We start from the raw sequence: 13,327 nt of genomic DNA, 5'->3' as shown, positions 1-13,327 counted from the left end.
TGAATGCGTTGTTTTATCGTGTACGAAGCCATTTTTATAAATGTCGTACATCATACTTTTTAAATGTCAAAATACCCAGACAAATTCGGTGCGCCATCTATATTTTATCATTCTTAAAAAAAACCGCGCAATTTGAAACACCCTTCAATATGATGATATTGAAAATTGGGGAGGGACGGAATATATTCCAAGACTTAGAGACTGCCACCTGTCGGCCAATATGGGGAGGAACTATGTTTGAAAGAACTGGTGACCAATGCAAAGGTATAGACCTGATAGTTCGAGTAACAATCATGAGTAGTGTATCGATTTTATCGACGTGAGCAAATATAACAACAGTACTCAGCAACAGGATAAACTAAGTTCGAAGCTGCCGTACCAAATATGATGGCATCAGCACCCCATGAAGAACCTGCTAATTTCTGAAGTATATTGTTTCTCGATTTCAATTCTTAACGTGAACTTTTCAAATGAATTCTAAAATTCAATGAAGAATCTTATTTTATTCCGAGATATTTAGTATTGAAATTATGTTGTTGATTACTCAAATGGAAACAGGATACTACTGTTTTATTTGGATAAGGACATAAACGCCATTCTAGGAAATAATATTTCAGGATTTCTAAATCTTGTCTTGAAGTATTTTCATTATTTAGAAATCAGAATGGCGAAAAGCAAGAGCAATATCATCGGCGTAAATAAATTTTTTGTATAGTGTATCAGGAATATTACATAAATATAAATTGAAAAGAAATGCGGATAACACCGACCCTTGTGGAAGTCCATTATCCTACGGTTTGAAACTACTGCTTTTTTTATTAACAAAGACACGAAGCCTTCGAGCAGATAAGATATTTTCTATCAAAAAAATCATTTTACCAAAATTTAAATGATTGTGGAGTTTAAAAATTGAACTTTCCACACCATATCGTAAGCCGATGATAGATAGATATACAAATGCGTCTCCTGCTTTCTTCTTATAATAATTGAAATCCGATGCAATAAAAGTAAAATTTTTGTTCTTCCAATACCCGAATATGTACAGGGTATCCTATTCTGGGCACTTCCAATTTAAAGATAGGGGATTCTGGTTTTTGCGATATTGTGTTCCTTTTTTATGAAATTAAAAATGGCGCAGAATTTTGATAGCTCTTTTGGTTTCTCAGATACTGGGCGGAATTGAAAAGTATCACTCTCCAGACACCTTTCGTATCTAAGTTATAATTTTTAAACTTATCGAACTTTTTCTCGTAGAATCCAGTGACGTGTAGTGAGTTTTTTCCAAAATTTTTTGTATTTTAGTCATGAAGCAAACATATGTTTTTCAAAATGTATGTTATTCTCTATACCGTCAAGTGAGAAAACTTCGGACGAAATATGAGGTTTTCCTCCGAACACAAAAAAGTTAAATGTGAAAAAATATTGAAAAAATTAATATAGATTCTTTGATATGTTCTTCAAACATATTTCATATGAAAAATTGTCAAAATTAGGGTTAGTATTTTTTTTATTTAGATATTTAGTGTCCGAAATCCCCCGCACAGGTGGGATAAATTCGGTCAACATCTGAATTGCACGTAAATTGAAGTAACTCCGTGTGTTTAATAAATTCGGACACCAAAACTACTAAAATAAGAATTTTAGAGGTTTTTAATGAAAATTTTGAATAAGAAAACACGTTTGCATATTTTTAAAATACATTTATTGTCCAGATAATACAAATTCGGCTCATTTCAACATTAAACAAATATAAAACAGAAGAAATGATTCTAAAACTTGTAAATGAGTATAAAAAACTTGTTAAAACATATGCAAATCAAGATTCGTAACTTTTAAAATATATTTATTTCTTCTTAAATTTTTTTTTTCTTTCAAAACCTGAATAACTTGTTTTTTTGTAATAATTTATTCATCTTCCATAGTCGGATACAAAAAGTATGTTCCTATCTTGAAGCTCATCAAAATATTTATTTATCTTGTCATGCCGCTCTCGACCTCTTAATGTTTTCAGATAATCTAACTGTAATGAGAAATAAAATTTTTCATGAAAAAATCACAAAATTCCTAGGGAAAAATTACATGGAGAATAAGGAAATTAATGCTACACAGAAAACTACTTTGTCAGGTAGTCACTATCACTATCACTAATTTCTCAAACTGTGTTATTAATATTTATAAATAATTTTCCCATTCAAGTGTTAAAGTTACCTAATTAATAAATTTGTTGTTCCTCATAATATTCAGTGCATCAAATTATGGGGGTAAAGAAGTACATAGTTCAAGAAGTTTAGTCTTACATTGGTTCTGTCATATTCTTCACAATTAATGACGAAATTTACTTTTCATCATCACTTGCGAAATATTTTACTTTACTGGTAGCGAAAAGTACATAAAACGTTTAAAAACGTAGATGGGTTAAAACCCATCTACGACATATAAAGTGTCACTTTTTATGTCAAAATTAGAAAAGTTTCTTTTATTCATTAGAAATGTCACTAACCCTGCTCTGTTTTTTTTTTCAGCAAACAAGATAGTAAACTCATCAATGGGACAAATAGGAACTTACCAGTGCCTAGAAGCAATTCGAATGGAAATGTTCCAGGAAGGTTTGTGAAACAAAATTAATTAATTTAAAAAAAGTCCTTATAAAAGATTGATTTCGATCAACATTTTTTTACGTGTTATTTAAAATGCCCTACTTCTCCACTACCAAATGAGAATATGAAGCGGTTATAAAATCCATAGAATAAAGTATTGTATATAGGGTGAGTGGTGAGTCTTCGACTTGTACATATGTTTCAACAGAAGATTCCTGGGGCAAAAAAAACATTTTTTTCTGTTATCATTTTATTCAGTTTGAAAGATGTAAGCTGTTGAAAATTTAATTTCGAGTTATACCTTATTTTCTAGTTTCTTCATTATGACCACTATACCATAAAAATACCAGAAATTTAAAGAACGCTCACTCACATTTGGAAAATGAAAGTGTTCTTTCCTTATATTTTGTCATATAATGCGCCGTTTGCGAGTAATTTGATATTCAAAGATAAAGAATATCTGTGAAATTCGAAAAATCGGGTGCTTTGGCTGAATGCCACTCTGTTTGAAGGATCCACTGTTGTGTACTGTAATAGATTAGCTTGTTATTCTGAAGGGAATTTTTTTTTTTCAAGGAGCGGCACAGCTCATTATGAAAACTTGAAATGGCGCTATCTTTTTATCTAGGCCGAATCGGAATAAGTGGTGAAGGAAAAAAGTTTTTATTTGGACATAAAAAATCTACTGTTGAAATATATGCACAAGTCATGGGCGCACCCTGTGTATCCTAGGAAAATTTCATAAACAGCTTGTAAAAAATATTTTCAATGACCCATATCTTTTTGTTGTTATTCTATTGGTTGGAGCATAAAATTGCTTCTAAAAACAATAATTTCGCGTTTCAGGATTCATGGTGAAGGAGATGTCAAAAATTTTCAAGAAGGACTGTACGATTCTGTAAAGGTGAGCGTAGTTTCATTCATTTTTTCAGATTTATAGCGTTCGTTTTCGAAAGTTTTCTATACAGGGCTGATTCCTTGTTAAAAAATAGAAAGGTATAGAATGGGGAAGAGTCCTCAATTTGGGTGGTTATAATTATGAAATTTTCAAATTCGTTGCAGGCACTGTCCTTATTCTTAATCACCTAATTTTAACTTCGTTTCTCATGCACAAACTGGCAGCTTCGTCCTTTAATTTGAGTTGTCTTAATATATAGGGCATAAATGAAAAATCGCAAAAAATTTAAGGGATGTATGCTTCCTCGTCAAAGAATAGTTAATGAAGCAGTCCCCTAAAGATGGCAACTGAAAAGCAATTTTTGATTTTTTTCAGAAACCGGAAAACTGTCAGAAATTGAATAGAGTAGAGAAGGCAACGCAAAAGCAATAAATTTTTTTGTGGATGCCTACTATAACTCTGCAAGGAGTAGAAAAAGCCACACCTCAATTTAGTTCGCAAAATACTTTTTTTTTCCTTATTCATTTTTCACCAGAAATTTAATTTTTGGTAGTGTGATTCATTTTGAGCAAACAAGATCTCTTGCAATTTCTTGCTGAAAGTAACAGTTTTCGAGAAAAAAAATCGTATAGGCTGGAATTATCGTCGAACATAAATTTACCTAGAAGGCGGATATCATGCTGAAATTGTTTATAGGGGAACAACACAAAAAGAAATTATTGCCTTGTCACTTTCATAGCATGCCTGGTAAATTTCATTCCTGCCAGTTTTCTGGTTTCTAAGAAGAAAATTGAAAATTGCTTTTCAGGTGCTATCTTCAATGGTATGTATCTGAGCAGAGGCTGCTCGAAAGAACATTCACTGATTTTTGGCAAGGAATCACCCCTCAAATTTTTGCAAAAATATTTTTTCAATAATGAGGTGAATAGGTCTTTTTTGGAAAGGTCGTGCTTCCGCTGTTTTTTGTCATTTTATCGCCCCTAGAAATATTGCTTGATCGATTCATCTAGTATGTGTACAATATTGTTTAAACTACTTATCAATAATTATATCGGTCATTATATCGCTTCTCCTCATGCAACCTGGTAAAACCGACGAATACCGTGTTTACAAAATAGGTTTCGAATTTTTGTTGTGATGATGATCATTTATAGATCCGTGTTGTTTTTCGCTAGAACAAAAAAATGTAGGTGATCTCCCAGTTTCCCGCGTGTTCTCGTGAACGAAAGTGTACAAGCAAATTACACTCGTTAAATGTTGAAGGAGTGATTATTGAGATGAGAGAGCTGCGAAAAAGGCGCCGCAAGTAGAAATCGAAACTGAAACTGAAAAGGTAATTCCGAAGAAAGTGAAATAATTTCATGTTCATTACATTGTAGAGCTGTAGATCGTTAACATCGTTTTCGTACACGTTCATGGAAAGGAATACAATTGGTAATTTTACTCATTTTGTGTTATTATTACAAATGCAAGTTCGAATTTAATTCATGAGTTTTTCGAATTCGCTGCAGAAACTATCCATACTGATATTTAAAATAGCAGCAGCGCTCTTCAAATTATGTTTCCTTCATTACTAATTTGAAATAAAATTGATAGTTTCCTGAATTTCAATTGATTATTTCTCAATTATAATATAATGCCCAACTTCACCTATCTTCTAGATATCTAGATTGTTATCGCTCTCGTTTAACCCACTTGGTTAAACTCTCTTATTCTAGGGATTGTGAAAGTCCAATCACTATAATCAACTCGAAAAACACACTTAAAAAAAAAGGAAGGTACTTCCGTGGTACAAATGTGTTCATTCAGGTACATATAAGTCACAGGGGATGAATGATTAGTTAAATCATGGTAATTTTAATTTTTGTTTCCACCTGATTTTCTCTATTTTGTGTGTATATTTTTATTATTATTTTTTATAGATTTCATTTCATGAAGCTTTTGGATTAACGAACCAAAATCCTTATGCCTTGTATTCGGGGTAATTTCAATCATTTGTGTTGTTTACTTTTGCTGAGAGCGTTCATAATCGTACTCACTGGTGGGCGGTTATCATGGACGCTGTTGAGAGGTATCAAGTTCTTCGGACGGATATCCTGCGCGTTCAAGCGTCTAACAGCGGTTTTACCGCTGACCGATATTTGTGACAAAAAAAAACAAATGCGGTAGTCGCGGCCTTCTATAGTTGGTCGATAAATCGAAGTTTTGTTGGTTTTTACGACAAGGAGAAAACAACTTACATGCTTCAGACTTGGTCTATTAGTATAATAAGGGTAATCATTGGAAAAATTACTCATTTTTCTATGAAAATTACTCATTTTTCTATGAAAATTGTACTTTACCTACCGTTGCAATCATCCTCTGAACATAAAATGAAGATGTGACGTTCTCGAAGAAAAACGAGGGATTGACGTTTTCGAACCAGAGGCGTCTCGTCCTATGAGGCATGTCCCACCAATAAATTTAGAAAATAACAATTTATCGGATATTTTATCATTTATACTTCTTTGCGACTTTTCAGTCATAATTTAGTTAATTTTTCATCACTTGCATTCGGAAGCATTCATAGCATAATTTCGCTTCATCACACGACAATAAAATACCGCCCTGGCTTTCTATCTCACATCTCATGAGCCTAGTGTATTTATCTCACTTCCACATTAAGAATTATTGGGTTAGAGACCAGCTCCTTATCTGATATACCTTATACAAGGTGTTTCACGAGAGGTTGGCTATAACCAACATCGCATCGCATGGCACACTTGTTCCAAAAGAGAAACAAACGAACGAAATCATATTTCAGGTCCATTTTTGAGAATACAGCCCTGTTTCCGATTATTCAGTTATAATTTTCAATGCCACTTGCCAAGATTTTGAACAACAAAAGCCCTCTTTTCAATTATTTATCATTCTGAATCATCAACACTCACCAAGTGTTCCAGTACGCTGCCTTAAAATCATTTTTGAAAAATGTATTATTGAACTATGAATTCTTTCAAAATTATCAAATGGCAAATGGCAAAAGGACGGGTGATATCTTTCTTCGAAATTAATTCACATAATGAAAATTCAGTGTACAAAAAATCCATATTTTCTGAGCAAAACGAACTTCTTTATCTGAAGCCTGTTTGTAACAGCCGAGAATTCTCTGGAGAATTGGCAAGAAAACGGCAGAGATTATTTTGAATTCAACTGAACAGTGAATTCTACCGAAAGTAGGTTCACGGCGCATGAATTCTCTAGAGAATTCTCGTCTGTTGCAAACGGGCTTTACAGAACAAACACACTCACGATGATCGTTCTCACCCGTCATTCTATCTATTATGTATTTGATAATTTCGGAAGAATTTATAGTTTAATAATGCATTTTTCAAATATATTTTTTAGACATTGTGCTTAAACACTTAGGCCCGGTTGTTCAGTTCGGGATTAAGCCGATATTTAAGTTGATCCTAGATTAACGTGACAGAATTGAACGGAAATGTCAAAATTAATCTAGGATTAACTTTAATTCCGAACTGAACAACCAGGCCTTAGTGTGTTGTTGTCTCAGATTGAAAAATAATTGAAGGGATGGCTTTTGCTAGACAAAATATCCGCAGGTGGCAATGAAAATCATAACTGAATAATTGAAAACAGGAGCGTATTCCCTAAAATAAAGAAAAATGTCATTTCTTCAATTCTGAATACCAAAGTTTTGCAACTGATCCAGCAAATATAGATTTTGATATTTAAAATATTAATCTCAATATTCTGAGGACTGTCCTGGCTATCAGCTATTTATTTATTATCAGCTTGCATCTGCCTTCTTGAAGGGTTATTAGAAGTCAACGAGCCCACAAAATTTCATTAAAATCGGACCACTCATTCTTATGTTATCGATATAGAAAATTAAGGCCAAAATCCATAAATCACTCTGTATCTCCGAAATTAATGGATTAAAGTACAAAAGGAGCAGACCTAGATGAGCTGCATTCACCACTAGCCTATGGCCAACCACTCGTGAAACACCCTGTATATCTCATTCACGAGAATTCAGAGAGACAGAGATAAACAAATAAAATTTTACGGTGGTATTTTTGGAATAGAGTGCACCTAGGTCTGAAGTTTTGATCGATTCTCCATAGCTACAGAGGGGTGAAATGGGCAATCCTTTTGAATTTTCCATCATAACCTCCAATTCAGGCTCATAAAAAAATATATGCGTATTGAACGTTTTTTTTTTTGGAAAATTTAATTGAGAGATATTAGGAAATGTTTATATGCAATAACAGCGATAACTGAAAAAAAAGATTTATAATGAACAATACTCCAATTTAATGCTCTGAAAAGAAGCAAAAAAATATTCAATCAAATCCATCTATTCATATAGATAGGTACAGAAACAGATGAAAGTTTGTTGCGAGATCCATCCGTGTATACATAGTACGAATACGATAATTATATAATAAAAAACGAATTATTTTATAAAAGGACAAGTATTATTATACAGGGTGGGCAAAATTCCTTGTCTACTGAAGGGATCTCGGGAACTATAAGAGAACGAGTAAAACGGATGACACATTTCCAAGCTTTTTTTCAGAGAAACAAAGAATGGTGAAAACCCTAGCCTCTTACGATTCTTCTTTTTTGAGTTATCAGCAAAAAATAAGAGTTTTATGATTTCGAAAAGTTCTCATAACTTTTTTGTCTTTGAAGTTACAGATCTGAAACTTGAACCTTCTACAGGCACTTTTTTACGTAGAATCCAGTGACGAGATCAAAATATTTTTTCATTTCGAATCATTAGGAGAACTTTAGTTTTTTTTAAAGCAAACTTTTATTGAATTTGTTATTTTTGAATTGGAATAAAATCTTTTGTCAGTAGATTCCACGTATAAAAGTGCCTCAGAAGGTTCAAGTTTCAAATCTGTTACTTCAAAGAAAAAAAAGTTATGAGAACTTTTCGAAATCGTCAAAATTTTGCTAATAACTCAATAAGGAATAATCGTAGGAGGTTACGGTTTTCGTTATTCTTTGTTTCTCTGAAAAAATGCTAGGAAATGTGTCATTTGTTTTCTTCTAGCTCTTATAGTTTTCGAGATCCCCTCAGATAGACAACGAATTTTGTCCACCCTGTACATCTACCCTAATGAATACCGTCACGAAATTTTATCTCTACATGAATTGGTGGGTTCAATTCAACTTCATCAAGAAGATATTGTTTCGATTAATCTGCTAAAATATCGATAAGAACTAGTAAGCCCAGCGATCTACCTTTTCGGTGAATACATATTTTACCTTACCGACAAAACAATTAAAAAAAATCATAAGAGTAAATAATATCAATCAAATCAACCCGATTTACACACCGCAGTGTGTCCACAGTGGGATGAAAAAAATTCTAAACTCGATGCTTTTCTGGAATCGACTCAACCATTTTTTCGGTTTTTCCTACCACCCGGTGTAACTGAACCTATGAAATTGATCGAACACCCGAATTAAATTGTCTATTACTGGAATCGCCCTTTTATTTCGCAGTTGACTGCTTTTTTTCACTTCTTGAACACTAACGACGTTACCTGCCCTCCATGATTGAATTCATCACTTGACATCGCAGATTATCGGTTAATGTATTTTCCTCAGCTATTTTACGCCCCATCGAAGTTCGATTCGAGGACGTTCTGATCTGACATACGAAGAAAATCTTTTGACGATGAGCGGGGATGTTGTGTATGAGAAATATCTGGAGCAAGTTTGGTTAATATTTTATAGCGAGGATTGCCAATCAGCGGTTTGCAGTCTCTCTTGGTTTTACCTAATATGAACTCAATTAGACTTTTTAAAGGACTATACAAAATTCTAATATTTTATAAATTTATTTCGAAATCGCCATTTTTCCAATTTTCGCTTATAACTCGAAAACAAAAGAAGGTGGCCGAAAATGACTACACTCTTGTTAGTTTCTCAGAAAAAGAGAACGAGAATGGGGTATCAGATTTTGTCTATCTCCTCTGGTTTAAAAGATGTGGTGCTAAAACATCGAAATTTGCCCACCCTGTACACTTACGCGCAAAATTCACATTTCGTTTAGTGTTCTTGATTTTCGCAGGCTGTTGTTCTCAAGTTTTTTTCCGCAAGAACCTTTTACAAGTAGCAGGAAGGTTTAAAGAATGAATAAAATCTATTCAGCCGTTTTTACGTGATGCAATGACAACAACAAAAAAGGGTTTCATTTATATTTATAAATACGTACTATTAAGTTTTCATAATGGGCTGTACCACAAAATTTCTTTCAGAATAATTAGCTAAATCTGTTACACTATACATCTTTTAAACATTGTCGTATTCCGCCAAAGTACCCAATTTTTCAAATTTTACAGATACTTTTTAATTCTGAACATTAAATTACTCGAAAACGGCGCATTTACAAGAAAATATGATAAATATTTTTAATTTACAAAGCGTATACAACCTATGGTGTGAAGCAAGCTCATACGTGGAAATATGAAGAATACTTTAATTTCACAAAACGTTCATATATTCAAGAGTTGGGTTTTTTGAATTTTTGGTATTTTTATGGTACGTAATGGTCATAATGAGAAAAATGAAAGAGGTGGGTGATATCTTGTGTTCGAAAAAGATTCATCCAATAAATGAAAAACTATTCCGAAATTCAAATCATTCCATAGAACCGTTTCTTTCGACCTCAAGTATCTACTGTTAAAGTATTTGTACGAGTCAAATACTCACCCTGTATATGTGGTACCTCTCAGGAGCTGTTTGAATAGATTGGCACTTTCTTTCTTTATCACTCTACTGTCAACATCTTTGACCGTGTTTCTAGTCTGCAGACGTAGAAAACTGCAATTTTTAAGAAATAATATCAATGAAATTTTTTGTTCAGTAACGTTACTTTAGTAGTGAATCCAGATTTTGTTGGAGGCTATTGCTCATGGTCTCGTTTGGTATTCATCATAGGCAACATGATCGGCGTGTGTTAAATTCAGAAGGTGGAAGAACTGCAAGTTCTGCCTTATATTTGGATACTGTTCAACCCAATTCACAACGAGATCTTGTCTTGATTTCAGGACAAGATCAAGAGAAGAAGAATTCTCAGAATTTCAAGACTGGACAAGAAATTTCATATCAATATCAAGATTCCGTTCCTGTGAAAAAAAAACAAGAAATTTTAAAATATCTTGTCTAACCATGAATACGCTAAAACGTGTTTATTCGTGAAAAAGATAACATGTTTCAATATGAAATAAGTACCTACTTTTATTTCATGTTTATGAAAACATGGTGTAGTTTTGGCTTATTTATTTTTTCGCCGTTGCTACTTTTGTCCACCTGAATTTCGAAACAGAATTTCTTTCTGTCAGTAATACCACTAGTACCTACCGCTACTTTGCATTGGTGAATGCTGCTGCTTTTTCCTTTTACTGCCGCTTTCGCAGCTACGGTTTCAGATTCAGATTTATTTTCACAGGCTTTTGTTGAAGTCGCTTTAGTTTCATTTTTCATGCTTTAACTAAAACTTCCGTTTCTCTCTATTGCTGGTTAGTTAATATTCTTAGTCAGAATCGAAGCTGAATGGCTCAGCAGACGTTCTGTTTACTGAAGAGTCCATGTGTATAGATAGAAGTTGCAATTCAGTTCAAAGCCGATTGGAGGGGTGATGACGTAGAATGTGGCAAAATCAAGTTCAATTGACAAAACTGGGTCCGTTAGCGGTGGCGTATCGATAGATAAATAGTAGTTCGTAAAGTTTAAAATAGTTTTTGTGCCAAAACGTTGTTATTATTTAAATTGCACTGTCTGATTATATGATGGTTACGCTAATGCGCGCTTGTGTGAAGTAGTGTGCAAAGATTATAGAGTATATAGTATAACCCTATAGTCTTTAGTGGCGTGTGGATATGAGTTTCATAGTTGAAGTGAACCAAGTCCATGCAGCCAAGTTTTGAGATGAATGGCTTAGAAGTTGTTTATCACCAATTAATTCAAAAGTGACTTCTTTAGATTTCAAAAGGTTAGAATGTAAGCATATGCTTACATAAGAATAATAATAAATAAAGAAGTCATTTTTGAATTGATTGGTGATAAACAACTTCTAAGCCATTCATTTACTTACCTCCCTCTTCGAGACTTGTACAATATGAGGGACTTTTCGAGGCTATTTCGGATATGCCATATCTGCTTCTCGACGATTGCGATGTCATTATTCTTGGGGATTTCAATATTCCAGAATTTGTAGATTTTCAGTTACCTTCTTCCTATGTTGTTGGTAGGATGGTGGCACTCCAGGAACTATTGGACTACATGGACTTACGTCAAGTCAATAATGTTGTTAACGAAAACGGTAAGGTTTTGGATCTTATCTATAGTCGACGTCATATGATCGTGACTTCTATCTCGTACCTGTTGATTTACCTCATCCTCCTCTGGAGTTTTGCATGCCCTGGTCAACGGCGCATCCTAAGCATAATTCAATGTGAGGGGTTTCCAAGAGTTTCAATTTCAGGAGAGCTGACCTTGCATTGCTCTATGATTGCCTGCTGAGCACTAACTGGGATTTCTTGAGTGTTGATGTCTTAATGGTATCCTTGAAGCTTGTCTTCCTAAAACATCTGGTAGGAGGTCCCGATACCCATCTTGGTTTACTGGGGATATTATTCTTAAGCTAAGGGTCAAGGATGGTTATCGTCGTGCCTATAGGAGAACTGGTGATGTATCATTTCTGGTGATGCTTGAGGAGCTTCGCAGAGAACTAAAGAGTGCAATCTCTGTTGCTCAAGTCAGTTTCTGTCGGGAGGCTGAGAGAGATTTATCGAGGTGTCCATCAAAATTTTGGGGCTCTTTGAATAAAATTCGTGGAGGTTCCTCTGTTCCGGGGTCAATGAATTTTAATGGTTCCGTTTTATGGGCTCCTCGGGACATCGCCAATGCCTTTGCAACTTCCTTTGAGGCTGCTTTTGTGAGCTCTTCGGGACTACAACAAAACCATGGAAGCCAGGACTGTCTTGAACAGGTTCTTCCTATTCCTGATATAAGTGAGGTTTGTGTGTTGGGTTGTTTGAGGGAGTGCAAGGGTAGCATGACTGCTGGCCCGGATGGTGTTCCATCTTTTTTATTGAAGGACTGCGCCATCATTTTCGCCAAGCCTTTGACTGCGCTTTTCAGGCTGTCACTTTCTAAGTTGTGCTTTCCAAGCATTTGGAAGGAGGGCAGGGTTTGCCCTATTTTCAAGAAGGGCTGCAGAGAAGACATTGAAAATTATAGACCTATCGTTATTTTGTGCAATTTCAGTAAAGTTTTCGAAAGAGTTTTATATGATGTTTTCACGTCCCGAGGTTGCCCGTCCGAAATATAATAACATTTTATCTTCCGTTTCTACGAACTAACATGCTTCGGTTTTCGCCAATATTCAGAATATGCCATGATTTTTGCAATTTTCAACATGCTCTAGATATTTTTAACAGTTCTCACTCAGATGTTAGAAGAGCTGTGTTGGGATCACAATTCTTGTGAGGAACTGTCTTGTCATTTATCTATTGTATATCTTATTTTCTTGATTTATTATGAAATTTTTTGTGTTATTTGTAATTTGTTTTCCCAAGCTGTAATTGGCTTAGGCTGTAGATTGGTGTAGTATTTGAACTAAATTAAATTAAATCTCAGAACTAGGCTTTTTTTTTTTTTTTGGTGTAGCAGGGGGAAAATCTGCAAACAGACGAACACACCCTCTGCTGAGGGGGAACAGTGTGGGGATTCTCACTCTCTGAGCTCGAGACCCACTAAAAACCCTTAACTGCTTCTTCATAGGTTCCGGGCATTTTGCCTATTAACC

The 13,327-nt window shown here is 34.3% G+C and overlaps 1 protein-coding gene across 4 annotated transcripts in view; it reads left to right on the top strand.

The window, feature by feature from the left end:
* The window catches only part of LOC123323018 (WD repeat-containing protein 47), a 186,291-nt gene that overhangs the window by 81,126 nt on the left and 91,838 nt on the right, over window positions 1-13,327 (top strand). For all 4 annotated transcript variants that reach the window (XM_044911201.1, XM_044911199.1, XM_044911198.1 and 1 more), the window contains exons 4-5: window positions 2,523-2,606; window positions 3,444-3,501. In XM_044911201.1, the coding sequence (XP_044767136.1) occupies window positions 2,523-2,606; window positions 3,444-3,501 (142 nt within the window). The remainder of the gene's footprint in view (window positions 1-2,522; window positions 2,607-3,443; window positions 3,502-13,327) is intronic.

Source organism: Coccinella septempunctata, chromosome 1 (genome assembly GCF_907165205.1).
Source record: "Coccinella septempunctata chromosome 1, icCocSept1.1, whole genome shotgun sequence".
Classification (NCBI taxonomy): Eukaryota; Metazoa; Arthropoda; class Insecta; order Coleoptera; family Coccinellidae; genus Coccinella; species Coccinella septempunctata.
The sequence above is the reverse complement of the archived record's forward strand: the minus strand, read 5'-3'. Positions and strand labels throughout refer to the sequence as shown.